Below are 27,330 nucleotides of genomic sequence, written 5' to 3'. Positions count from 1 at the left end.
CATAACCCTACATTCATGGCTCATGATTATAATCTACCTGAATAGAGTCTGAGTGGAATGATGATGGGGTCATGTAAGTTCTGGGATTCTGAGCCAGAGAGAGAACAGAAAGGCTCCTTTCCCCCTTTGCAGGGAGAACCAGAGCTCTCTCTAGCTATACCAGGGCTTAGCCAGGTGAAATCAGGGCAAGCTCCCTAAAAACAGGGGCTTCAAATAGGAAGACCAGATTCTGTCAGCTTCACACATGTTCAGTAATATCTTATTCAGAATCATCCTGTTGCTGTCCACCAGCACTACATATGGAGCCAGGTACTACTTAAAGGGAGGAAGGGTGGCAGAACCTAGTGACTGAGGGTAGACGTACACTGCAATCAGGTTGTGTAATTGCAGCACGTCGACACACCTGAGCTAGCTGTAACCTCGCTAGCTCAGGCAGTGACGTAGCAATGGCAGTGATGTACCGTTGGCAGCTTGGACAAGCCTGCCTGAGGCCCTGGGTAATTACTGGGGTGGCTGCTCACGGAGCAGTCCGTGCTGCTGTGGCTTCGCGGCTATGAGGGCATGAGCTAGCCCAGTTAAAGATCTCAGGTATGTCTACATGTGCTGCAGTTACACCCCTGATTGCAGTGCAGACGTACCCTGATAGCTGAAATTGTCTTCCGGGAACTGCCCGTCAAGATGGAGTGTATCAGTGTCCCACTGCATCAGGAATGGGCAGTAATGACAAATTGGCACAGGGGATCAAACCCCAACACAGCATGTAATAACCTTACCCTGAGCAGGTCACGCACCCCCTGACAGCTATCAGAGGGGTCTGCCTTTCTCTGACCCTTTAGAAAGACCTGGACAGTTGCCAAGAAAGTCACACTGAATAAAACTGCAATTGTATTACCGATGAAGAGGTCAGCCAAAGGTACCGTTAACACATCTGCCACACAAGTTAATTTTCCCACCAAGCGTTGTGACCTATGTAACACAGCCAGCGCTGATAGAGGTGTGTGGCTGACAGTTGGCAGGGGGCTGGTATGATGGCGTTTGTGATTCATTTTCTTTCCCTGTGCACCATGCACCTTGGCTCAGTGAGCTGATGAAGCCCCATCTCTTACCCTCCTCTGTGGAATAGCCACTTGTGTCCCTGAGCAGGATGGTGAAACCACCAAGTCTCTCTCAGGTTTCCCATTTTGAGACCACTGCAACTTAGGGCAGAATATCTGACACTGTTTATACAGTTTAGTTGCAGAATTTTAGCCAGGTTGGATGTGATCAATAAAGCCACTAGTTCTTTGCCTTAATATTTAGCTCTGGTGTATGAATTCAGATCACTCAGTGATCTAGCGTACAATGCCTTTTCGAGACCATCTGAACAATTCCTTCTTCTAGCTGCCCACGAGTGCTGATGGAAGCTCTAGCAAACAGCACCAATCTCCCCCTAGAGAGCCTGTGTCGTCAGCCCCCTAGAACAACCGAGACAAGACTCTAGTTTGCATGAATGAGAAGATAAGCTTTATTTGACACTTATGGGAAGAGCACAGGATAGCACTCAGACAAGGGTGAGGGAAACAGAGGCAGAATGAAAAGGGAAGGAACACACTAATGGAGCCCAGACCTACACAGCCTTGGTGACAGTATTACACATCTACAGCACATGGACTGGAGTCTTCTTTCCTTTTCTATTGATGCATCCAAGGTGCTCAGGACTGGGGCCTGTGGACTGGTGTGTAGTCTTAGCGGGGGGAATGATGGACCTGCTCGCGGGAAGAAATCACCTTTCCATCTTGAACTTCCTCAACGATTGTACGGACTTGTCGGGTGGTCGTGGACACTACAAGGGAGAAGGAGATAGAAGAAACTATCAGCTGTCCTAAGGATCTGATCATCCTTTGGAATTTTTATCCTAGCTAGTGTATCTTCAGAACTGAGTGTCATAAATGCATATCCTATGTTCCATTTTACACAAATGCTTGACTTAATAATATCTTCAATATTTCAAAGGAATCACTCCAGTTTTGCACCCACTAATGAATGAGAGCCTATGGAAAGAAGCTTGCTAAGGATGTGATGCAGAAATGTGTGCTCATTACTTCAGATAAGACAAATTCTTACCTTCTTTTGCTGAAGCGTACTGGGAGGCAATGCTACAAGAGGAGAAAAAAGAGAGAAAATTAGAAATATAGACACCAGAGGAGAGGGCGCAGTGAGAGAACAAAGGTGCAGGCCTCTTATGGGGAGAAATAATTATTTTGACACAAGTCTGATGAATTTCATTATGATGTCAATTTTGCAGGTCCCCAATGTCCTCTCCTTGAAATTGTCTAGAGTTAAGATTTGAGCAGAACATTTGATCTTGGAAGGATTTTCAAGGTGTGAAGGGATTTAGACACATTATATTAGCCTCTCAACCCTCCTGTGAGGTTCGTTAGTGTTATTAGCTACTTTCCCAGGGTCATGCAATCGCTGAAGAAGCCAGGAATAAACCCCCCCCAAAGCCCTGAAAGCTAGAGTTTTCACACAGTTACTAGACAATGCTGCCTCTCCAAGATGGAAATGTTATGTTACACTCCATAATTCAGACAATAAATACCTCCCAGGACCGGGTTCTCACTGACGATGGTAATGGGATAATCCATTGAGCCATCACTTATTAGTCTTCTTCACAACTACCTAGGACTCTGGATTATTTATTTCAAAATGAGCCTCTAGGGACACAGGTTATTCAGCTGTTTAGCTGTGTCATTATTAGCCGGCCCCGCCCCATGGTACTCTATCTAATCGACTCCCTTTACGTACTGGGTATCCTCGCCCTCCAGCAGGCGGCGGTACGTGGCAATCTCTTGCTCCAGGCGCGTCTTGACGTCCACGAGAATCTTGTACTCATGGTTCTGGCGCTCCATGTCGCATCGGAGCTCGGCCAGCTGCTCCTCCACGCTAGTGATCAAGCCCTGGAGCTGTGCCAACTGGGAGCCATAACGGGCTTCTGTCTCCGCCAAGGAGCCTTCCAGAGCGGCTTTCTGGGAATGCAGAGTAGAGGGGAAAGAATTCAGTGAGGGGGTCACTCATCTCTGTGCCTCCCCATGTGTGTGTCTCCCTGGGAAGCCAGTGGCACGTACCATGCTGAGCTGGGACTGCAGCTCTATCTCCAGGCCCTGGACGGTGCGTCTTAGTTCCGTGATCTCCGACTTGCCGCTCTGCAACTGTTCCGTGTTCATGGCTACTTCTCGGTTCAGCTGTTCTGTCTGGAACAAGGGAAAACAATCTAGTTACTGCACGAATGATGTGTGTAAAGATTTGTCCCCACCCGTAAGTGTCAGGAAAGTGCTTCTCTTCATTCAGGCATTGTGTACCTGGGTGAAGAACCACTGCTCGGCCTCTTTACGGTTCTTCTCTGCCAAGCTCTCATACTGCTCTCTCATGTCAGCCAGGATCTTGGTCAGGTCAACCCCAGGAGCGGCGTCCATCTCCACAGTGATATCTCCACCCAGCTGGCTTCGTAGTATATTCATTTCCTGTGACAAGAGAGACACGCTATGTTCATCAGCATCTTAACTATACAGACCCACTGCAGTGCATCTGAGGAGGTTTTCCCAATTTGCGACTTTTCAGACAAGAGACCATCTCCTAATGTGTCTTTGTTCAGCACCATGGGACTGTGACCCTAACTGTCAACAACAAGTAAAATAATAAAAATAATGTCCTAAGAAATCTCCATTTGGGGATTCAGTTGCCTCTGTCCAGAGACTAAATCCCAAACAACAGCTGGATCTGCAGCCTGGGAAGCAGGTTTCTGTTGCTGTAGATACTGGCGAGGCCCCAGTGGAAGCTCCTGAAATGATGAGTGGTGCATGAGTCTGACCTGGGGCCTACAGAGGACATGTTGCTGTCCAGAATTAATTATTCCCCACTTCTTTATTCCCAGATGCCCTCCCAACTACCCTAATGCTTGGAAATAGCCCTGCTGATTGGCCTGGTTTTCATTGTACCTTAGCTACAACTTATAAATCCCCTCCTTGGTGCTTGATTTTGTCCTCACCTCCTCATGATTCTTCTTGAGATAAGCCAGCTCCTCCTTCAGGTTTTCGATCTGCATCTCCAGGTCAGCTCTGGCCAGGGTCAGCTCGTCCAGGACTCTCCGCAGGCCATTGATGTCAGCCTCCACACTCATGCGCAGGGCCTGCTCAGTCTCAAACCTTCAAGCATAAAAAGGGTGCTCACTACTGAGTTGTCACCCCTTTTTTCTCCCCATGCTGCTGTCAACCTTTCAATGTCTTATAACTCTCTGTGCTGCGTGGGGGGTTGGGTGAATGAGGGACACAGTGAATGATATGCAGTGTCCAATGGATGGAACAGCGCTGGTTGGTCAAGTCTCTGCTAAGACCAGTAACTTTACTGGGCAGCTTTGGGGCATGTTCTATATTGAGCTCCGAGGTGAGTGCTTCTGTTTAGATGTGTAAAATACTGGTAGCACCATTGCCCCAGGCCTATGTGTTCTGAGTGATATGTAAATTAGATCAAGTCCTACATGCAAACTAAATAAAATAAGATAGGTTCTACTGGAAGCAAGACATTGCCCAAGTTTTTAGTCCCTATTTGCTTTGCAAAATGCACATTTATTTGAAATGCCTTGTTTGCCAGTGATTTGTCAGTTGTCTCGTTGGAAATGAAGAGGAAGCTCCCTCTTAGAGAGGAACTCTCCCTCTTTTCCAGTCATGATGCAGGTGAGGAAGCTCGTTGTGCACAAAAGGCTCCCCAGACGGATCTCACTCCCGGGGGAGCAGCACTTACTTGGTTCTGAAGTCATCAGCTGTCAGCCTAGCGTTGTCGATCTGTAAGAGGAGGCTGGCATTGTCGACAGTGGCAGCAAGGATCTGGGGGAAAGAGAGCAAAAGAGCAAGTGGGAAAGAAGCCTCAAAAGCTCCTCATGTTGTTGGCTGATTGTGGGATCCATGCAGGGGTGAATGTTAGGGACGGGCCAGGAACAGCAGAGGGATTTACCGAATGGAGAAATGCAACAGTGCTGAGTTAGACTGGGCAGTGTCTGACTGCACTGTGGCCTCCCTTTCCTGCTTATCCATCAGGATGAATTGCAAAAGGCAGCATGATAATATCTGAGTAAGTGCAAGGCCTGATAAGGGCACTCAATCTCACGCTTCAGGGCATTTGCTGATCTCACGTGGTTCCAGAAAGAACCACCCTTCTTTCCCCGCCCCATCCCCACCACCATGTACTGCTGTGTGCAATTGTCATAGCAGGAACATTGGAGGGGGAGGGGAGACTAGCTATCCTCGGAACCATCAGGTATTGGTGACTGCCACAGGCAGTGCAGGTGGGCCCATAGTGTGCTCTTGTATGGCAAAGCCTGTGTCCATTTGTTCTGGAGTGGAGCTCATTCACACTAACTCACTCTATGACGAGGATCCTTGCAGAAGCTGAACAAAGTGTAGTGAGCAGGTGCTCTTTATATAGGATTTTTGGTGATACATTCTCAGATACAGATAATCCACCCCCAGGCTCCCGAGGGGAGAACTCCAAGCCAGGCTTTGAGGAAGGAACATCAAAAATGGTGCCAGTGAGAGGAAGGGAAAATAATGTGTCTAGTTTGCTCCTGCCCCTGCATCGCGGAGGCTTTCTGCTTCTGCTTTCCTCGGATTTCCCTTATATTTACTAATGATGGTTTGTAAGCAATCAATAAGGACAGTAAGAGGGAAAATATCAACCCTGGGGCTTTCCTCTCAAGATGTGAAGCCAGGAAACCAAATCAGAATGGAAAGAATTTGCTCCACAGGCTCCTGGTTTTGAGATTATAGGACAAGTCAGGCCTTGCATTGATCATTCCTGGAAGAAGGCTGTGGAATTTATCAGTCCTTCCACCTTTTCCTTTTTAACCCTCTGCACTCAGTTTAGTGCTAATAGCTAAAGCAATTGACAGGAGTTTGCAAATTCTTTGATTCTGTGCATATACAATCATACTAAGTATATCCTGCTTTGCCTTACCTCTAGATTCGTTTGTTTATAGAATATTCAAACTGTACCATATTATCAACATAGGCCAATGTCGATAAGACTCTGCTGCTGCGTTACTGCCTCTCATCTCTGTTTCATACAATCACATAATAAGAAATACACCACTTGTTCTTTCTGGAGGAATGTCATTAAATAACTGAAGTTGATAAATTACTAAATCCCCTTCCTTGATATCTGGTACAGGGGAAAATTGGATTGCCTTTCATTTCCAGCTTTTAGTTACAGAATTATTCAGTGCCCCTGTGCCAATTTAATGAAGAGTCTCAGACAAGAGACATCAGACCTTTTTAACAATAGTGTCATACCTTGCTCCTCAGGTCTTCAATTGTCCTGTAATATGGGCTGTAGTCACGATCAGGACCAGGTCCCTGCTTCTTATACCACTCCTTGATCTTAATCTCCAGATCGGAATTGGCCTCCTCCAGAGCACGCACCTTGTCCAGGTAGTTAGCCAGGCGGTCGTTCAGGTTCTGCATAGTTTCCTTCTCACCCGCAGGGAGAATGCCATCACCACCGCCAAAGCCACCTCCAAAGCCACCCCCATAGCCACCTCCAAAGCCGCCTCCAAGGCCACCACCAAGGCCACCCCCATAGCCACCTCCAAGGCCACCCCCATAGCCACCTCCAAGGCCACCCCCATAGCCACCTCCAAAGCTACTACTGTAGCTTCCCCCATAGCCACCACCCAGGCTACTTCCTACTCCAGAGACATACTTAGAAGAGGAGACAGAAAAGCCACCAGATCCCCCATGGATACTTGGGGCTCTGTAGGGACCTCCAAGATGCACTGAGGAAACCCGTGTGGAGCCACCTCCTAATCCACCTAATCCACCTAACCCCTTTAGGGATGTAGACGAGGAATATTGCCTGACGCTGGTGGTCATGGTGAAAGGTAGTTGAGGATCTAAAGCCCAAGAGAGTCACCCAGCACAGCTATGAAAGAAGGAGAGTGCTGCTAACTTCCCTGACGCTGAGCTCCTTTTATACCCACAACAGGGGGCGTTGCCACTGCAAGGTCCTTTTTTCTCTCTTACATTCCCCAGGGTTTTCATCACCCTTAAAGTCTGAGCCAACTTCCAGAGTCATCATTTTTCTCCTTGATGTGTTCATGCTTTTGTCACATTCCACTAGAAACACTTTACTTCATCAAGAGTGTTTCTATGTTTCGTTTTTGTTCCCAAAGGAGGGGTGAGGTGTGATTCAGAATAGCAGGCTCATTGCTCAAGGCCACATTTTAACATACCTTACACTGTTACGCAGGAGACACAGAGACATTCGGACTCCACCCAGCAGTTTGCGAATCCATCTTCAATGAAATGAAAATATTTACAGAGCTGTTTGCGAAAGGTGCTGATGCAAGAGGTTTGTGGGGACAAATCCTTTGGACTGGATCCCAAGCCCACTGAAGTCATTGGAGTGCTTCCAACCAGGCCCTTTATCCGTGGGACAGGCACAGACCAGGCAGCCGCCGTGAAAACTTCTCTGAGCCCTGCAGGGCAAAAATACTGTAGCTCCACAGACTCTTCCCACTGGTCATTTCTATCTCTGTATTGATGTTGGCTCGGATCATAGAGGGATTGGAAAAACATCTAAGAACGTCAGTCCATTGCCCTGCTAAGGCAGAATCTAGTCCCCTGTCAGAGAATGTCCTGTCTACAAATTGATACAACATTAGATTTTAGCTCCCCGGCCACATTGCATGCTGTTCCTTTGGGAGGTGTGTGACCAGTTTTTCTTTGTATTTCTGTATGAATTTGTATTTCAGCTCATTTGCAATCACAAGAGAATATTGTCCAGGCCCATTTAGCAGGGGAACTGGAGGGTATTTCAGAGTGTGTGATGGGTTAAGGGCAGTGTTTGCGTTTGTACTGAGCACTGGACACTAACGAGTAAGTGGGAAGCAGACAGTTTGACAGAGCAGGGCAGGACTGAAAACCCAAAGGCTGATGAAGCAACAAAGCCATCTGAAAAGAGAGGAGCCGCTCCTGTAATATGTTTTGAAGGGATTGAGAATAGTCAGTATAATAACGGGGTTGGGCAGCTATTGGGGTGAGGAAGCAGCAGGAAAACCAGGCCGGGATTAGCGGCACTGTTTCATTCTCTGCTAGGGTGACCAGACAGCAAGTGTGAAAAATCGGGACGGGGGTGGTGGATAATAGGCGCCTATAGAAGAAAAAGCCCCAAATATCGGGACTGTCCCTATAAATTTGGGACATCTGGTCACCCTATTCTCTGCTCTGGTTTGCATTGCCAGGAGCCAGCTACCACTTGCAGTGCGCAGAGGCAAATTGCAAACCCAGCCCACTGGCCTGACGGTTCCAGAGGTAGCACTGGCAGATAATGTGAAATGATGCTTCTTTCTCTGGGAGAGGCTTATGGGCAGAGCTATGTGTGGGGAGGGCTTGCAGGGTCACGTTCCCTGCCCTCCCCCCTGCAGCCCGATTTGCTGCTTGGCTTGTACTGAGCATGCTCACACAGACTGAGCGTGCTCAGTAACATTGCTGAAGCCGGCCGCCCTCACTTTGCTCCCCTACTCTCGGTGGCATGGGTCGTCTCTGCTTGTGGGGTAGCAAAAGACAGTGACTTATGGGGATCTTTTGGGGATTCAGGAAGCAGTTTGTGGTGTGTCTTTCATTAAAGTGGGGTCTTGGTTGTCCTTGGCTGAGTCCCAGTCGAGTGCTCGGTCTGGTAGGCTGCACTGCCTCAGCATTGATGTGCAATAGATTTTCATTTCTGTCTGGGCAGATGGTGTTTTCGCTAATCTCCAAATTCACTTGTTTCATCCTCCCTTTGTCTGGTGATTCTAACAAACATTTGTTCCTCCTCCTGGTCTTGGCCTCTTTGGTGAGGGTGTCTACTCCCTGTTGTTGTGTGCTAGGGATGTTGCCGTGATGGCATGCTCCCCATTCCAAAAGCCAGTGCTACCACTTAACTCAGATTCCTAATCGGTCTGAAATTGGCAGTGGAGGCTGCTTATGAGATAGTCAATGTGCTAAAAGTGCCAGCCTTGCCCTTCCATAGCCCCTGCATGGAAGCACTCTCTGGATTTGGCTGAAATTGCCATCAAACCAGCCAAACTTTGCTATGTCCCTTCACTGACAAAATCTCTGATTTGGGTCCCTTCTTTGTACATGAGCTGCCGTGGCATTTCTCTTCATTTAACGCGTGACTGTATCTCAGCCGAGGAGACCAGCCGATGGTCTGGAATGGGCGATGGAACATTTCCTCTTTCTGTCACCCGGCTGAATCCAGTCTCTGCTGATAGTGATCCAAATTCATTATCATTCAACTGCTGCTTACTGACCTCCAGTGGAGTCCCTAAGGAACAGGTCTCCACATCCCCCAAAGCCGGTCACCTTGCTGGCACAGCAGGACAGCAAAGGACTGACTAGGCCCGACTAGGCCCTTAAGCCTGAGATTTCCCCTCCACCCCTAGCAGGTCCCCAGGCCAGTGATGATTCCCATTAGTAGGACAGTGCCAGGGCAGCCTTCTCTGCCGTAACTATTTTGTAGAGGAACCAAGGAGTTCACTCTCCGAGGCTGTCGGTCCTGCACCTCTGTCCAGCCATAAATTCACTCGAGATAAAGCAAATAATAATGCAGGAGATGGTATCTGAGTCTGTTCCAACAAGAAGCACATTGCGCGTGTTATTTCCTCCCTCAGGTTAGGTACAGATGAACAGCAAGAAAGTACATGACCGAGAACAACAATCATCTCTCCTGGGAAGGAAAATGAAATCATTGCTTAGAAGTTCTGGAACTCTGCAACTAATCCCACAATTCAGTGTGAGAAACGGGATTGAATGGACCTGGATAATTGCATTGTAGAAATTATGATCAAACAGTAAACTCTGCTTTTAATCTAATGAAAAAGCTAATTAGAAACAATTGACGATTCCCCTTCAGGCCAGTTTCCTGGTGAGTGATACACACAGCCAGTAGAAACCAAACAATGGAAAAGACACCAATTGGTGTCTAGAGCTAAAGGGCAGAATCCTGAGCAAAGAGACAGTAACATGGAGAAAGGGCTCAGGTATTGGCAGGAGTGGGAATGCAAGAGCTTTGCTCCTTCACCCTCTGAGCCAGGCGTCCTTGCAGAAACGCCGGTGTTGCTAGGCAATAACATACCAAGGTGTGAGTCCAGCAGGTTGGTTTTGTTTCTGTCCAGTTTCCTCACTATTTACTGTCTGCCAAGGCTGCTCCTACCAGCCCTCTACTCAACGCCTGGAAAGAATGTTCCCTACGTGTGTTTGCATGAAAGGAAACATTAAAATAACCTGTATGCAACAGAGGCACATTTCTGAGTAGGCCTGTGTTCAGTCCCCACGCCAGCTGGGCTGGAGCACTGGCAGGAAGGAAGCCCCCCCTCTTCTGAGAGCCCCATTTAAAATAGACAGAAGAAAAACTCCTTCCAAGTCTGGCCTTAAGCAAAAGCATGACACACGACTGCTTGGGGCCTGCACATTTTCATTCCCCCATACCCTCATAGTCCAACCCATCCCCTGCCAAGAAGATTGGAGTAGAGGAGAGGGCAAGTCATGGCCTGATCCCCTTTAGCAGTAGAAGTGGAGAAGGAGGCTGTGGCACCAAAGCAGAAGGTCCAATTCTGCCTCTGGGACCAGGAAGGAAAGCAATTTTAGGCCCGATTCTTTTTCCCGCCCCAAACAGGTTGGGGTCTTGCAGATTGTAAGGCCAGTCCTGGCTCTGTTGTTATCCTGTAGGACCCAGAATACACATTCTGGCCTCAGTCTGAAGTTTAAGAGGTTCTTTTATCTTAATATCAGAGGGGTAGCCGTGTTAGTCTGAATCTGTAAAAAGTCTCAAAGGTGCCACAGGACCCTCTGTTGCTTTTTATCTTAATGCCACTTCAGCCAGTAGGCTCTCAGCATGCTTCTTTTTTCTCGTTTAATTAAATGTTATGGGGCAGGTAGACACCCCTTCCTTCCAGCTTCCAGCACCCATGTTCTTCTGTTTGCAGAACATCAAAGCAGAGCATCATGTGGGCTCTCTCCCCATCAAATTCCTTGAGCCATATCTCCACCAATGAGACACCTGCCATAAAGCACCAACCTGAACGCTCTTTTCTTGTGCCCTCGCTCTCTGGCAGGGAGGGGTGACTGACTGACTCTTGCTTGTCCATTTCCAGTTGCAACATGCACTGAAGAATTCCTGTCACTGCAGAGGGTGTGTGTGAAAGATTCCCAGTGATTCACAGCTGTGAGTTCAGTCAGTTCACACACTGAGTTATTCACCTGGTTCAGTGGCCTCCTCCAAAGGAAAGGAGAATGCACAGAACAGCAATTAATTTGGCTTTGCTTGGGTGAGTGGAGACCTGTCCGACGGCAACAACCTCCAAACGATAACTCAAGCTGTTCCCATGTATGCGCTGCAATTCATTTACCCTCTTAGCCATGTAACTGCTCTCACTGTCCAGTTACAGTGTAAGCTCTTCGGGGCAGGGCGTGTGGCTTATGCTCATTAACAGCACTAATTTTAATAATACTCACCCACCTATACCTGCTTTTGTGATATGGAGCCGAACCCACTGCAGATCTAAGACTCCATGAGCAACTCTGATTCCATTTTTCTGAAATCGAAGGTCATTACTTGCCCCTGGCTGCTCTCGTCCCTAAGGGGCTCTCTAGTTCCATTGTAGGCCATCGCAGAGACAGTTCTGCTTCTGGATTGGTGGTGTAATAAGCAAAGCTACGGAGTTCCACTCTGGTTGATATGAGAATGGGATCTCCTAGGTTAGGCTGAGGACACCAGATGACGTTATTCTACAGCACTGATCATTGAAACATCAAAGAGCTCTAGGGGTAGAACAAAGCAGCTTTTATTTTATCAAGACAAAGAATCCGTTCTTTGCCACAAAGGAGCCAAAATCCTGAAGTTGGAGTGTGTTTATTAAAGGCGTCTGTTTAACAGAATATAGTCTTGGAGATTCCCCACCTCATTTTTCAGAGTCAATCTTCCACATCTGGCAAAGAGCCCTCACCACTGAAATTCACCCCCACCGAGCCTGAGCCTGGCCACCCAGCTTAGAGCGAGCTGACTCCCCACCCACGACAGGGTTTGGATTCCCCCGGGATCTGAGCTGCAGGCTGGGTTTGCCCAGGTGATCTGACCCTTCCACGGCTGTTTGGTGCTGCAGGGCATTGTAGTGTATAAGCTCCTGATAGGGTGACCAGATGTCCTGATTTTATAGGGACAGTCCCGATTTTTGGGTCTTTTTCTTATATAGGCTCCTATTACCCCCCCAACCCCTGTCCCAATTTTTCACATTTGCTGTCTGGTCACCCTAGCTCCTGATCAGGGGGAGAATCTTATTTGCTTCTGATCTAAACTGTGGGAAGTTTGCCCAGTTTCTACAGTGACAGCATCCTTAGAAAAGTAGGAATTGCCCGACTGTATCAGCCCAGGAATCCAGCTAGCACAGTCTCCCGTCTCTGACTGGAGCTAGCACCAGTTGCTCGTGAGGCAATAGGTCATTAAGGACTAACTTGCCCACCGGGTTTCTCCCCAACACCCATCAGAGAGAGGCTGGCTCATATCCCTTTCAAAATTCCCCATTTTCTAATCCGGGTTACTGTAGATCTGGATATTTTTGTCAGCATAGAAATGTCCAGAGCTTCTGGAATCCTGCTATGTTCTTGGCCTCAGTGATATCTAGTGGCACTGACTTCCACAGGCTAATTGTGCAGTGTGTGGTAAAATGCTTATAAGAAACGTCCATAGTACAGAAATACACTATGTGACGCCTTGCGCTAGAGTCCAAATGCTGGAAACAGGACAGGAAAGAGCATTTACCCGCTTTACCCCAAACACCTCCCTCCAACCTGCCACAAGCCTCTATCAGCTGTTCGCCTTCCGCACGTCTGAGCTACTCCCCTCTGGGTCACTGGGCTGCACCCACGCTGCACCACCCAAGGGAATTCCTGGAACTAGACTTTAATAGAGCCTCCCATGGTACGACAATACTTTTGCCTCCCATTAATCTGTGCTTGGCGACCGGTTTTATGGTGCCATTGTCAAGACTCAAACTGCATGAGCCTCACAGGCTCCAGAGGTTCCCACCAGTTCTTTAAGCAATCCCCATTGCAGTTTCTCTCTGTATTTTGGGAGATCTCATCCCCTCGGTCCACTGGCTGGCTGCCCCCTCTGCGCTCCCAACCCCGCATTGTGTCATGGCCACACACAGGGAGTTCCTTGGTTCACTGCTCCCAATGACAGCTCCTCCCCGTGGGCACTGGGGCTCTCTGATCCCTGCTCTTACGTTCGACAGTGCCCTGCAGGGCTCCTGGCAGCAGTTCCCAGCCCCGCCTTGGAGCTGTAATGATTATTTACAAGACTTCAACAAGGGAAAACAAAGCCGCTCTGCCAGACATGTATGTGAAACTGCAATTAGTGTCTCTGGGCCTGGCTCTCTCTCTCGGTTAGCTCAGCTCCCCGCCTGCCTTCTGCCTACAGCACAGCTGATAACGTTGACATGACAGAGATCATTATGATTTGTATTTTGTCAGCAGCGTCTCTGGAACTCTAGATAACAGTGCCTGGGCTCATCGCTGCAGGAAACAGCAGGTACCGGAGTTAGAGAGTACTGTTATACGGGGCCAGTTTGGAGCAGACAAGGGGGCTGTCTGGCCCAATAGTCCAGTTCTTAAATCAGAAAAGTCCAGTGGTCCATCTAGTCCAGTATCCTGCTCTCTGCCAGGCCAGAGTAAACTAACGCTCTGCCTAGTCCAGTGAGCTGTCTCCATCAGTAGCCAATGCCATATACTTCAGAGGCAGCCATAACCTGCACCTCTAGTGTATCTAAGTGTGTCCTCTACACCATGGGGGTGGAAGAGGTACTTCCCGACCCATAGGTGGTGGCCAGCATACATCCAAGGCATGTGGTTTTATCCTACTTCCTGTCAGTGCAGATGGTCCTCTTAGCCCAATACGGTGTGGGCCAGACCCACTGAGGGCACTTGGGCGCAGCACTGCAAACACCCAACTCGAGGCCCCCTGCCACCCAGTGGGATCTTCAGCCCCAAGTTAGGGCTCCCTGGACAGCGCTTGGGTGGCGCTAGGCGCTTACGAGTGGGATCCGCAGAAGTTGGCGAGTTGAGCCGGGAACCACCTCAACGAGCCCGTGGGAAATGCCAGGGAGAGGGGCGTGGCCTAAACGCCGGGCCAGAGGGAGACAAGTCATAGCTGTGAACCTGCTCTCGGAGCCAGGCACCTCGCTGAATGCCCTAACCTCTGGGCTCTAGGGTACTCTGGGGAGGAATCCTCTCCTGGGAAATGCTTAAATATTTATTGGAGCAGGGACTGGAGCTAGCTGGGTCTCCCAGGTGCCCGCCTTACCCACTAGTCCATAGAGTCAGTCTCCTGCTCCCTGGCCCAAGGGATAAGTGAGTATTTTAGACCAAGTGGAAGAGTTTCACTAGGCGCCTGAGCCGGCCATCTTGGGGTTAGAGTTAGAGCACTCACCTGGGAGGTGGGGGGGCCTGCTGTCAAGTCCCTGCTCTGAACCAGGCAGAGGCGGGATTTGAACCTGGTCTCCTGCAGCCTGGCTGAGTGCACTAACCACTGGGCTAGTGGGACTATGGGAGACAGCACAAGCATCCCCTCCTCAGCTGTGTTCGATGAGGGGCCCGGTCTGGTAAGCACTCCTAGCAGAGGAGGCCCTGCAGGCGAGGTAGGTGGGGCAATGCCTCGCTGGAGGATCCTGCCAGGGCGATAACCCTCAGCAGCAGCAGGACAGGGGCAGAGGTGCCCACATACCCACGGTGCAAAATGAGCTGCCTAGAGGGTTGGCTGGCAACTGGGCAGGGGGCTGAGGATCTAAAGGCACCTAAATCCCTTTGCAGATCTAGCCTGACGTGTCAGTCCCGGGTTGGCCGACCCTTTCAAGGGAGCAGGACCAGCCTCACCTGGGACTGATCAGCTGTCTCCCAGCTGAGAGCCGCCAGTCAAGGCCCAGGGATTATAAAAGCAGCGCAGGCCAGAGGCTGATGCAGGAGCTGGGGGTGGGTGAAGAGCACTGCAGGGAGCAGGTTGGCTCCTGTGGCAGGCCCCGGAGTAGTGGGGATCCCAGGTGGATGCCCTATAGGAGGAGTAGAAGAAAGCTGTTCAGAGCAGGGCGTCTCTGGGCTGGCAGGAAAAGCGCACGACTTGTGGGTGTCTCACGGAAGCTGTAGGAAATGGGTGGCCCCAGCAGAAGACCCCGGGTTAGGGAGAAAGGGATGATTGAAGTGGAACTTGTGTTACCCGTTCTCATGGGGAAGGAATAAAACTGACTCCTCTAGAAAAAGGGCCTAAGCCAGCCTCTGGGGGTGGCGTCCATCCTCCCTGGCTGCGGGGACAGGCAGCAGCCTGCGGTGCCCGATCCTTCCAAGGGGCCCGATCCTGCAAGGTGCTTCACTCCCCGTGACGCTGGTGCCGCCCAGCCGCAGGCTGGCGCTCAGCTCTCTGTGACTAGCCCAGGGCCGGGGAGTGCCCAAAGCCGAGTGTCGCAGCGCCACAAGGGCCACATCGTCGGTGCTCAGCCCCTCTGAAACCAGGCCACTCTCCTGCCTGTGTCTGACTAGCGATGTGGCAGCTAGCAGGCAGCACTCAGAGTGTCTCTCTCCAGGGCCTGGGGCACGTGAGCACTGCCCAGGGCCTCCTGCGCAGCTCAGGAAATGAGCCGGAGAGCTGGGCGTTTGCAGCCTGTTCAGTAACTGGCAGCAGAGGTTGGAGACAGGCAGCTAAGGATCAGCTGATGAAGTGAATGTGGGAAAGTCTGGTATCTAGAGAGGCTTCCCGGGGGGCAGACCCCTGCGGCCTCCCCTGAGCCGCCCGGGGAAGGGACCAGGGAGTTGGCTGTGTTCAGTGTTGAACACTGTACGGCAGCACATTGGAATATACCCCCCGCAGGCACCGCACGCCCTCCTCCCCCACCCCACACCGTGGGGTGCACAGTGCTGGTCTGGTGTGAGATTCCCCGAGGGATGAGGAGCACCAGTCTCTTCAATCCTCGTCCTCCCTCCTCCCACCAGAAATCCCCCGGGGCCCACCCCCATGACCCCATGGAAACCTTACATTACTGTTAGCACCTGAAAGCCCCTAGCCTCTCTGGGCAGGGGCTGGCCACAGGTCTTGCAGGGCCCTGTGTGAAGCGAGACTTGTGGGGCCCCATCTTGGCACTGCATGTGCCCAAGCCGGCCATCCTCCCTGATCCACCAGGGGAAGCACTTTGGGTGGCCAGCCGTGTGTGTTTCACAGGACTCTGCATGTGCAAGGCAAACTCCCCTGCTGTCTAGTCAGCCCAAATAGCCTCTTCTCTCAGGACTTTCTGGTCGTCTCCCTGTGCATCCAGTTCTCTGAGGCCTCTGGGAGAGCCGCCTCTTCCCCCTCCCCAATATAACATGGAAAGGGTCTGAGAGCTCAGGGAGAACTGGCAAACTTGAGTCATCTCCCCAGCTCCAAAGAGGGCAGTTTCTAGGAAATCTCTTTTACTGGACCAGCTTCTGGTGGTGAAGAGACAAGGTTTGGGGCCTGAAGAAGAGCTCTGTGCTGCTCGAAAGCTTATTTCTTCCTCGAACACAAGTTGGTCCAGTAAAAGCTAGTCCCTGCCCCCACCTTGTCTCACTCCTCTCCTGGGAGGAACACAGCTACTTCGCTGCACTCAGGGAAGCAATCTGTCTTCCGGAGCGATTCTTGTTGGGACCTGCTGCTGGAGACCAAGTGTCTGGGGAGTCGGGGCTGTACCTGAATTCTGTGGGAGTAAATGCGGTGTAATTTGGCATCAGCTGCTCAGCTGCCAGTGCTCTCGAGGCTCAGAGACGTGAAGGCTGGCCTGGCACCCCACAAGGAACACTGCACCTTGGCAGTTGACTCAGTAGGGTGCTCTGCCCTCTGGGTCAGTATTGATCTAGTGTCCCAGGCAGCAGGGGGTGCTGCGCTGCGCTGCGCTGCCGGAGAAGGCATCGGTGATGGCTAGGGGACACTATCTCCTCTGAGACAGGACTGAACCCTGTCCTTCGGGGGAGCACGTTTTCTCCTGAGACACACTGGCCAACCTTTAAATTGTGGGACAGGAATTCAGAGCTGGGGGCAGGAAAAAACACTAGCGCAGGAGGAGCAGGCAGTGTGGGAAATACCCCGGTGCTGGCTTCTGTAACAGAACTTCAGGTGCTAAGAATCAGTGTTTCTTCGGTGGGAGATTTGTTAGAGGGAACGCTATGCTGGTGAGAGGCACTGGGCTGACAGCCATGCAGAATGAAGCTACCTGTGTGTCCACGGAGTGGGTACAGTAAGTAGCATAGCCACCTGGGATGGTCTCATAGGTGGGATGGTCCCAGAGGTGTGATGGCCACCTGGATCTATGGCCTGTATAGGTCAGCCGGCCACGTGGGACTAATAGCCATACAGGTCTATTGGCCATACGGGTGGATGGCCGCTTGGGTGCGATGGCCACATTTGGCCACGTAGTAGCAATTGCCATATGGTTATAATGGCCAGTTGTGTGATGCTCTCCACGGCTGCATATATTCCAGCTAACTTCTCCCAACTGCCTTTTTCGTTCAGACTTGAAGAAAGGCTTCCTATCCCTAACCTGGTTATTCCCTATCTTCTGTCTGCCTTTCCCTCCCCCCTTCCAGCCTGGGGTCAGACAGTCAGTCGTGTCCCTTTGCAGGGGCTTCCAGTTTGGGGTCACTACCTGCGTTTTGCTTCAAGTTTCAAGTTCAAATCAATCAAAAAGCTCAAAGAGAAACGGCTGATTTGTCTGGTTTCATGTCAGTCCCAGGCAAAAGCTCCAGGCTCTCTGCTGTTTCCATGGTAAACCTTAAGTCGGCTCCTGGTGTGCTCAGAACTCAAAGGTTAGCGGCTGAGAGGAGGGCGCAGCAGATCAGGTGACATGTCAGTGATTGGGGGGGAGAGGGAAGTTCTGGGTCAGTTCACAGAGCTGAGTAGCTTCATCTGTAAAGCTGTAAGGGTCACGCCAACCCAGTGGCTTTGCTGCAGGAGTTCCAGGGTCGGGGGACACACTTGCAGGGTCTTAAGGAAGGGCTGAGAGCCTGGTGGCAGATACTGACTGGCTCCTGAGGGAGAGGCTAGCGCTGAGAGCCAGCAAGGCTGGGACGGAGTGAGGCCTGGCCTACACTTGAATGGTTTGTCAGCATGTCGGTGACAAACCCTAACCAACGCAGCCTTAATGTAGACGCAAACAAAGTCCGTTTGCCGGTGTAGCTTTATTTCAGTTGGGGGACTGGTATAAGCTATGCTGTACAAGTATTCCTTTGCTATGTCTCTGCTGGAGGGTTTGCAGGTACAGCTAGCCAGCCAGCCCTGTCTAGCGCACACAAAGAATTCCTGGGAAGGTGTTTTTCCCCCTTCAGGGAGAGCCGTTGTAGAGCCCTTGTCAGGGACATGTTCCAGAGCCCCCCAGAGATACCTTCCCTCTAGGCTCCGGCAGGCTGGTTCCCAGGCCCCAGAGGATGCTCCAACGGGAATAATCCCCCACTCGCTCCCGGACAGGAGAGCAGATGGGGGCAGAAGATCAAAAATCGGAATTAAGGAGCTTTCACGTAGTGTTGTTAATTATTACCAAGTATTTATTGTTACTTTGTGCGTTTGCGCCGCTTTCCAGCCAGGGATTGCTGGGTAGTGCAAAGATCCCCATGCTACCGGTGTCAGAGACAGGCGTCCTGGCAGCCTCACTTGGGTCTCAGATGCCTTGTGAATGCGCTGGAACAAGTCGCCCACTCCATTTCAAATGTTCACCAAGGGTGCCCTCACCTGGTGACTCTTGGTATTGCTGGTCGGCGTTGGGGATTTCCAAGCTACATCCCTTTCGTACATGGTGCAGCAGCAAGACAGACTCTGAACGTAGTTCAGGGGCAGATCCTGACACTGCGCAGGGAAATAATTGCATCTCTTCCAGTGTGCAGTGCGGGTCGGTGCCCCCAGTGGCTGCAAGCAGCAATTTCTCCTCCTGCCCCGCCAGTGCATCCTATTTTCAAAGTGAAAAACTGGGCCACTGTACTCCAGAGGGGATGTACTTGAGAGACTAGTAATAGCAGCTCATTCGGCACCCTGCAACACTACATCAACCACTCCTCCTAGCTGTGATACCGGGGGCTTAGCCCCACTAGTGACCAGCTGTCCTGCTAGTGGGTGTTGGGGACATGATCCGCTTCTCTATGCAGTAGTGTATAAAATAGATTTAAAACGATTACGTCTTATTGGTATTGCAGAGTGCCTAGGGGCCCTCTGTTGTGCTAGGCGTTGTACAAGCATAACACAGAGCTGGCCCCTGACAAGCTTCCAGTCTACGTATAAGGCAAGAGGCAATAAACTGGCGGGGGGAGTGCAAGGAAGCAATGCGATGAGACTGGTGACTGGGGTAAGGGATGGTCACAGATGAGAGCAGTGACTCTGAAGTCCAATTCAGCCTATTATATGGTTTAAAACCAGGATTTTCTACACATGCTGTGTTTGGCTATGCTTGTACAGAGATTTCTTTCCACAGGTGGTTTGCAATATAGGTGCACAGACAATATACAGGCATACATGTGGGTATGTACACGCGTGCTGGCCCGTGTAAAACCAGGAATCTTGACTGGATATGTAACTCAAGGCAGTCTGAATGTTACAGGCTCAGATCCTCCTCTCGAGCTGGGCACGGCTTCCCCAGCGTCCGTGGCAATTCCACACAGCGTGGACTGAAGGGAGACTGTGGCTTTCCTGAGGCAAAATACAGGGTCGGGAGGGAGGCAGGCGGGAGTCCCTCAAATTCTTTCCTATTCAGTAGACGGAAGGGCTTCTGTTGTCCAGGCCAGCCAGCCCTACAGCCCCCAGGACCTGCTCTTTGGCCCAGTGCAGGGTCAGGCAACGTGTCTCCCCACATCGCCTGGTGCGGAGTTGATGGCTGCACAGGTAATGCGGCGGGGCAGGGCTGCTTCCCGGATTAAAGCTTCTGAGAAGCGACGTCGTCACGGATGGCTCCGGCCCAGCGGCTGCTCGGTCCCGGCTTCCTTCTTTGCTAACTTGTGGGTTCCTCTCCTTTCTGTGGGGCATGGGAGGGTGTAGTACTGACTCCTGCCTATAGGTGACACCAAACTGCTGCTTAACCATCCAGCTCTGAGGTGCTGGGAATCCGGGGGGCGAAGGCAGGTGGCACAGTGTGAGCATGGAGCTGCCCCCTAAATGCCCCTGTGACTCCCGCCTGACGCCCCTGCCCTGGAGGGAAACCCACTCCCAAGCTGCCCCTGACCACCAGGGGCAGGAGCCGTGGACGGCTCCCAAGCGTCCCACCACCTTCCTGGGAGCGGCCGTGCAACCAGACAGCAGGGTCGAAAGGGAGACGCTGAATGGGGGGGTGGGAGCTGGTATCAGTCGCCCACAATGGGGGCTCCAGGCCCGGGGCGTCAGAGCATGCAGAGGGGCGTCACGTCTACGAGGGAGCGGAGAGGCTGCCATTGGGGATCTTGAGGATGTTCTGCCCCCGCAGGCAGCTCTGTTTCTCAGGTTCCCTGGTATCATCAGAGGAGCTTCCGCGTCTCACTAATCCTGTGTCATAGCCCCGGCACAGCCCCGCCCTGGGAGAATCCTCTTCTGGGCTGGCCTCGCCCTTGAGCCGGCAGGGTGCGTCTAAGGGTACGTCTACACTACGAAATTAGTTCGAATTTATAGAAGCCGGTTTTATTGAAATCGGTTGTATACAGCCGATTGTGTGTGTCCACACAATAAAATGCTCTAGGTGCTCTAGTCGGCGGACCGCGTCCACAGTACAAGGCTAGCGTCGACTTCCAGAGCATTGCACTATGGGTAGCTATCCCACAGCTATCCCACAGTTCCCGCAGTCTCCGCCGCCCCTTTGAATTCTGGGCTGAGATCCCAATGCCCGGATGATGCAAAACAGTGTCGCGGGCGGTTCTGGGTACATGTCGTCAGGCCCCTCCCTCCCCCGTCACAGCAACGGCAGACAATAGATTCGCGCCTCTTTACCTGGGTTACCTGAGTTACCTGTGCAGACAACATGGAGCCCGCTCAGCTGAGCTCACCGTCACCATATGTCCTCTGGGTGTCGGCAGACGTGGGACTGCATTGCTGCACAGCAGCAGCTGCTAACTGCCTTTTGGCGGTAGACGGTGCAGTAGACTGGTAGCCTTCATCGGCGATCTGGGTGCTGGCAGCCGTGGGGCTTGCCTTTTGGCAGTAAATGGTGTATTACGACTATTAGCCGTCCTATTACAAGTCGGGTCATCGCACATTAGCAGAGTCTTCCCCGAGCAGCCGATTGTGCAATAGGCCTGAAGACCATCGTCATACGCCGCCCCGTATTTGCTGCCAAGCACCCAGAAAGATGCCGAGGGCTATCAGTCACGCTGCACCGTCGTCTTAAGATGTAAAAAATAGATTTGCTCTGTATTCATTTGCTTCCCCCTCCCTCCGTCAAATCAACGGCCTGCTAAGCCCAGGGTTTTCAGTTTAATCTTTGGGGGGAACATTCTGTGTGACAGTTGTTTGTGTTTCTCCCTGATGCACAGCCACCGTTCTTGATTTTAATTCCCTGTGCCTGTACGCCATGTCGTCACTCGGCCCCCCTCCCTCCTTCCCCTAGTCCGTCAGATACTACGTTTGCGCCACAGCTCAGAGAGCCGAGAAGCGGTTCGCGCCTTTTCTTTGAATTCTGGGTTGAGATCCCAATGCCCGGATGATGCAAAACAGTGTCGCGGGCGGTTCTGGGTACATGTCGTCAGGCCCCTCCCCCCTCGTCACAGCAACGCAGACAATAGATTCGCGCCTTTTTACCTGGGTTACCTGTGCAGACAACATATCACGGCAAGCATGGAGCCCGCTCAGCTCAGCTGAGCTCACCGTCACCATATGTCCTCTGGGTGCTGGCAGACGTGGGACTGCATTGCTACACAGCAGCAGCTGCTAACTGCCTTTTGGCGGTAGACGGTGTAGCATGAGTGATAGCCATGGGGCTGGCAGCCGTAGGGCTGCATTGCACCAGCCCCTTGCCAGGCGATGGTATATTATGACTGGTATCCGTCGTCATCGTATTGGTGTGGCTGTCAATCATGGCCACCTGGGCAGACATGCTACTGTTTCGATGATGATGGCTACCAGTCGTAATATACTATTTTCTGCCAATTGCCCAGTATTGTCTGCTAAGCACCCAGAAGAGGCCGAGGGCGATGCTGGGTGCTGGCGGACGTGGGGCTGGCAGACGTGGGGCTGCATTGCTACACAGCAGCAGCCCCTTGCCTTTTGGCAGATGATGGTATTTTATGATTGGTATCCGTCATCGTCGTACTGGTATGGCTGTCACTCATGCTGCACCGTCGGCTGCCACCTTAAGATGTAAAAAATAGATTTGTTCTGTATTCATATGCTTCCCCTTCCTCCGTGAAATCAATGGCCTGCTAAGCCCAGGGTTTTCATTTTAATCTTTGGGGGGACCATTCTGTGTGACAGTTGTTTGTGTTTCTCCCTGTTCCTGTACCTGTACGCCATGTCGTCACTCGGCCCTCCCTCCCTCCCGCCCTCCCTCCTTCTCCTGGTCCATCAGATACTACTTTCGCGCCTTTTTTCTGACCAGGCGCCATAGCTAGCACTGGGATCATGGAGCCCGCTCAGATCACCGCGGCAATTATGAGCACTATGAACACCACGCGCATTGTCCTGGAGTATATGCAGAGCCAGGACATGCCAAGGCGAAACCCGGACCAGGCGAGGAGGCGATTGCAGCGCGGCGACGAGAGTGATGAGGAAATTGACATGGACATAGACCTCTCACAAGGCACAGGCACCAGCAATGTGGAAATCATGGTGTCACTGGGGCAGGTTGATGCCGTGGAACGCCGATTCTGGGCCCGGGAAACAAGCACAGACTGGTGGGACCGCATCGTGCTGCAGGTATGGGACGATTCCCAGTGGCTGCGAAACTTTCGCATGCGTAAGGGCACTTTCATGGAACTTTGTGACTTGCTGTCCCCTGCCCTGAAACGCCAGGATACCAAGATGAGAGCAGCCCTCACAGTTGAGAAGCGAGTGGCGATAGCCCTGTGGAAGCTTGCAACGCCAGACAGCTACCGGTCAGTCGGGAATCAATTTGGAGTGGGCAAATCTACAGTGGGGGCTGCTGTGATCCAATTTGCCAGGGCAATGAAAGACCTGGTGATAGCAAGGGTAGTGACTCTGGGCAACGTGCAGTCAATAGTGGATGGTTTTGCTGAAATGGGATTCCCAAACTGTGGCGGGGCCATAGACGGAACCCATATCCCTATCTTGTCACCGGAGCACCAAGCCACCGACTACATAAACCGCAAGGGGTACTTTTCAATGCTGCTGCAAGCCCTGGTGGATCACAAGGGACGTTTCACCAACATCAACGTGGGATGGCCGGGAAAGGTACATGATGCTCGCGTCTTCAGGAACTCTGCTCTGTTTCGAAAGCTGGAGGAAGGGACTTTCTTCCCGGACCAGAAAGTGACCATTGGGGATGTTGAAATGCCTATCGTGATCCTTGGGGACCCAGCCTACCCCTTAATGCCATGGCTCATGAAGCCGTACACAGGCAGCCTGGACAGGAGTCAGGACCTGTTCAACTACAGGCTGAGCAAGTGCCGAATGGTGGTGGAATGTGCATTTGGACGTTTAAAAGCGCGCTGGCGCAGCTTACTGACTCGCTCAGACCTCAGCGAAAAGAATATCCCCATTGTTATTGCTACTTGCTGTGCGCTCCACAATATCTGTGAGAGTAAGGGGGAGACCTTTATGGCGGGGTGGGAGGTTGAGGCAACTCGCCTGGCCGCTGATTACGCGCAGCCAGACACCAGGGCGGTTAGAGGAGCACAGCAGGGCGCGGTGCGCATCAGAGAAGCTTTGAAAACGAGTTTTGTGACTGGCCAGGCTACTGTGTGAAACTTCTGTTTGTTTCTCCTTGATGAACCCTCCAAACCCCCCCCACCGACCCGGTTCACTCTACTTCCCTGTAAACCAACCACCCCACCCCACCCTCCCCTCCCGCTTGCAGAGGCAATAAAGTCATTTTTTTTTTAACATTCATGCATTCTTTATTAGTTCCTTACAGAGGTAGGGGGATAATTGCCAAGGTAGCCTGGGATGGGTGGGGGAGGAGGGATGGAAAAGGACACACTGCATTTTAAAACTTTAACTCTTATTGAAGGCCAGCCTTCTGATGCTTGGGCGATCATCTGGGGTGGAGTGACTGGGTGGACGGAGGCCCCCCCACCGTGTTCTTGGGCGTCTGGGTGAGGAGGCTATGGAACTTGGGGAGGAGGGCTGTTGGTTACACAGGGGCTGTAGCGGCGGTCTCTGCTCCTGCTGCCTTTCCTGCAACTCAACCATACGCTCGAGCATATCAGTTTGATGCTCCAGCAGACGGAGCATTGCCTCTTGCCGTCTGTCTGCAAGCTGACGCCACCTATCGTCTTCAGCCCGCCACTTGCTCTGTTCTTCCCGCGATTCAGCCCGCCACCTCTCCTCTCGTTCATATTGGGCTTTTCTCATCTCCGTCATTGACTGCCTCCACGCATTCTGCTGTGCTCTATCAGCCTGGGCGGACATCTGCAGCTCCGTGAACATCTCGTCCCTCGTCCTACGTTTTCTCTTTCTAATGTTCACGAGCCTCTGCGAAGGAGAAACATTTGCAGCTGGCGGAGGAGAAGGGAGAGGTGGTTAAAAAAGACACATTTTAGAGAACAATGGGTACACTCTTTCATTACAAGGTCGCATATTTCGGCTTGCAGGCAGCCATCGTAGGCCACAGTGTTTTGGCTTTTTTAACCTTCTTAACATGCGGGAAAGGTTGCAAACAGCAGCGCATTTCCCATATCAAGGATGAATTGGGTTGTCCATTTAAAATGGGGTTTCAATGTAAAAGGAGTGGCTGCGGTTTCCCGGTTAACATGCGGCACAAACACAAGTAAACCCCCCCGCCCCACACACACACACGATTCTCTGGGATGATCACTTCACCCCTCCCCCCACCGCGTGGTTAACAGCGGGGAACATTTCTGGTCAGAAGAGCAGGAACGGGCGCCTCTGAATGTCCCCTTAATAAAATCACCCCATTTCAACCAGGAGAGCTTTCTGGAGATGTCCCTGGAGGATTTCCGCTCCATCCCCATACACGTTAACAGACTTTTCCAGTAGATGTACTGGCCGCGATTGCCAGGGCAAAGTAATCATTAAACACGCTTGCTTTTTTTTTGTAATGTTTACAAATAGTTACAAAGTTACACTCACCAGAGGTCTCCTGTGTGCCCTGAGGGTCTTGGGTGAGTTCGGGGGTTACTGGTTCCAGGTCCAGGGTCACAAACATATCCTGGCTGTTGGGGAAACCGGTTTCTCCGCTTCCTTGCTGCTGTGAGCTACCTACAGTACCTCCATCGTCATCATCCTCCTCGTTCCCCGAACCGTCTTCCCTGTGTGTTTCTCCAGTGAGAGAGTCATAGCACACGGTTGGGGTAGTGGTGGCTGCACCCCCTAGGATCGCATGCAGCTCCGCGTAGTAGCGGCAAGTTTGCGGCTCTGCCCCGGACCTTCCGTTTGCTTCTCTGGCTTTGTGGTAAGCTTGCCGTAGCTCCTTAATTTTCACGCGGCACTGCTGTGTGTCCCTGTTATGGCCTCGGTCCTTCATGGCCTTGGAGATCTTTTCTAATACTTTTCCATTTCTTTTACTGCTACGGAGTTCAGCTATCACTGCTTCATCTCCCCATATGGCGAGCAGATCTCGTACCTCCCGTTCGGTCCATGCTGGAGCTCTTTTGCGATCCTGGGAGGACTCCATCACGGTTACCTGTGCTGATGAGCTCTGCGGGGTCACCTGTGCTCTCCACGCTGGGCAAACAGGAAATGAAATTCAAACCTTCGCGGGTCTTTTCCTGTCTACCTGGTCAGTGCATCTGAGTTGAGAGTGCTGTCCAGAGCGGTCACAATGAAGCACTGTGGGATAGCTCCCGGAGGCCAATAACGTCGAATTCCGTCCACACTACCCCAATTCCGACCCGCAAAGACCGGTTTTATCGCTAATCCCCTCGTCAGAGGTGGTGTAAAGAAACCGGTTTAAAGGACCCTTTAAGTCGAAAGAAAGGGCTTCGTTGTGTGGACGTGTCCAGGCTTAATTCGGTTTAACGCCGCTAAAGTCGACCTAAACCCGTAGTGTAGACCAGGCCTAAGTCCGAGGGGCCTCTCTGCACCCGAAGTTATCAGTACCACTAATGGCTGCACTGCGGCTGCACCTAGAGGCCAGGGCTCTGTTGTGTGCGGCGCTGTACGCGCACCTAACAAAGAGATGGTCTGTGCACCTGACAAGCTGCTTGGTGGATACGGTGCAGTAACAGCTTCAGGGACCCTGTGCGTCTGGCTCACCCCAGCAGGGTGAAGCAGCGATGGCCTGGAAGCAGTGATGGCCTGTGATTTCCATAAGCCCCCCTCCCGAGCCTGTGTGGACAGCCGCCCAGCCCCGCCCCACATGGGTCCCCCACCTCCCAGCCCATCACCATCTGCAGCACTGGGAACACCTCAATATCTCTATTGCCCTCGTCAGCCCTTGCCCCCTATTGGGATGGGTGCATCAGCGACCGGGGCTTTTCGGCCTCCACGGGCCCGTAAAAGGAGTGGCTACTGGCTATGGTGGCAAAACTCCTGCTTGCAATGGTTCCTGCCTGTGTCTGCAGAAGCAAAAGGAAGGCAAGTCTGATCCCGGCCAGTCCCTGGTACAGGGACAGTTTCAGCTGCGATTGGAGAAGAGGTGGAGAGTCAGCGAAGCTGATCGGGGGGCAGGGCTGAGGGATTGGTGAGGGGCAGGGGGAGCACAGCAGGTGGTTCTGGTTCTGGTTCGGGAGCCATTCAGTCTCCAGAGCTCTCAAGTCGGCACCTTTCCCCCATGCTAACTTCCCCCTAAAAGGTCAGGCAGGCAGATCAGGACTGAACAGAGTGTTTCCAGCTGCCATGACACAAGCAGCTCCCCTGGCTTGTGTTTTGCAGGCCTCAGAGCTCGCCGGGCAGAGGCAGCTGTTGTATACCCCTGACCCAGACAAAACTAGGCCTGGCTCTCTGTGACTCAGGCGCATTCCTGAGGCAGGCCAGGACGTGTGTTCCAGGTACTGTTTATCTCAGCGCTCTGGCCTCAGGCTGGGGCGGCCTCCGGTCTCCCGCTGAGACATGTGAGAAGATAATTACAGGCTAGTTAAGACTTCAAAGGTTTTACATTCCTTCCCATGGGGCCACGCCTGGGACAGACTGTTCTCCAAAGTGCCACTTCCCATGGATCAGGCCCCTCAAAGCCACAGTGGCCAG

At 51.9% G+C, this 27,330-nt stretch overlaps 2 protein-coding genes across 2 annotated transcripts; both read right to left on the bottom strand.

Moving 5' to 3' along the window:
* Positions 1-1,480: 1,480 nt before the first annotated feature.
* LOC112058843 (keratin, type I cytoskeletal 14-like) lies at positions 1,481-7,191 on the bottom strand. The gene is made up of 8 exons (XM_024100783.3): positions 6,324-7,191; positions 4,780-4,862; positions 4,028-4,184; positions 3,342-3,503; positions 3,108-3,233; positions 2,788-3,008; positions 2,104-2,135; positions 1,481-1,822 (listed from the first exon to the last, which is right to left on the bottom strand). The coding sequence occupies exons 1-8, from the start codon at positions 6,900-6,902 to the stop codon at positions 1,725-1,727; spliced, it is 1,458 nt and encodes a 485-aa protein (XP_023956551.2). The 5' UTR covers positions 6,903-7,191; the 3' UTR covers positions 1,481-1,724.
* Positions 7,192-24,054: 16,863 nt separating this feature from the next.
* Positions 24,055-25,950, bottom strand: LOC135977303 (uncharacterized). Its single transcript, XM_065577472.1, has 2 exons — positions 25,276-25,950; positions 24,055-24,680 (listed from the first exon to the last, which is right to left on the bottom strand). The coding sequence occupies exons 1-2, from the start codon at positions 25,817-25,819 to the stop codon at positions 24,178-24,180; spliced, it is 1,047 nt and encodes a 348-aa protein (XP_065433544.1). The 5' UTR covers positions 25,820-25,950; the 3' UTR covers positions 24,055-24,177.
* Positions 25,951-27,330: the final 1,380 nt, after the last annotated feature.

This window comes from Chrysemys picta, chromosome 24 (genome assembly GCF_011386835.1).
Source record: "Chrysemys picta bellii isolate R12L10 chromosome 24, ASM1138683v2, whole genome shotgun sequence".
Taxonomy (NCBI): domain Eukaryota; kingdom Metazoa; phylum Chordata; order Testudines; family Emydidae; genus Chrysemys; species Chrysemys picta.
The sequence above is the reverse complement of the archived record's forward strand: the minus strand, read 5'-3'. Positions and strand labels throughout refer to the sequence as shown.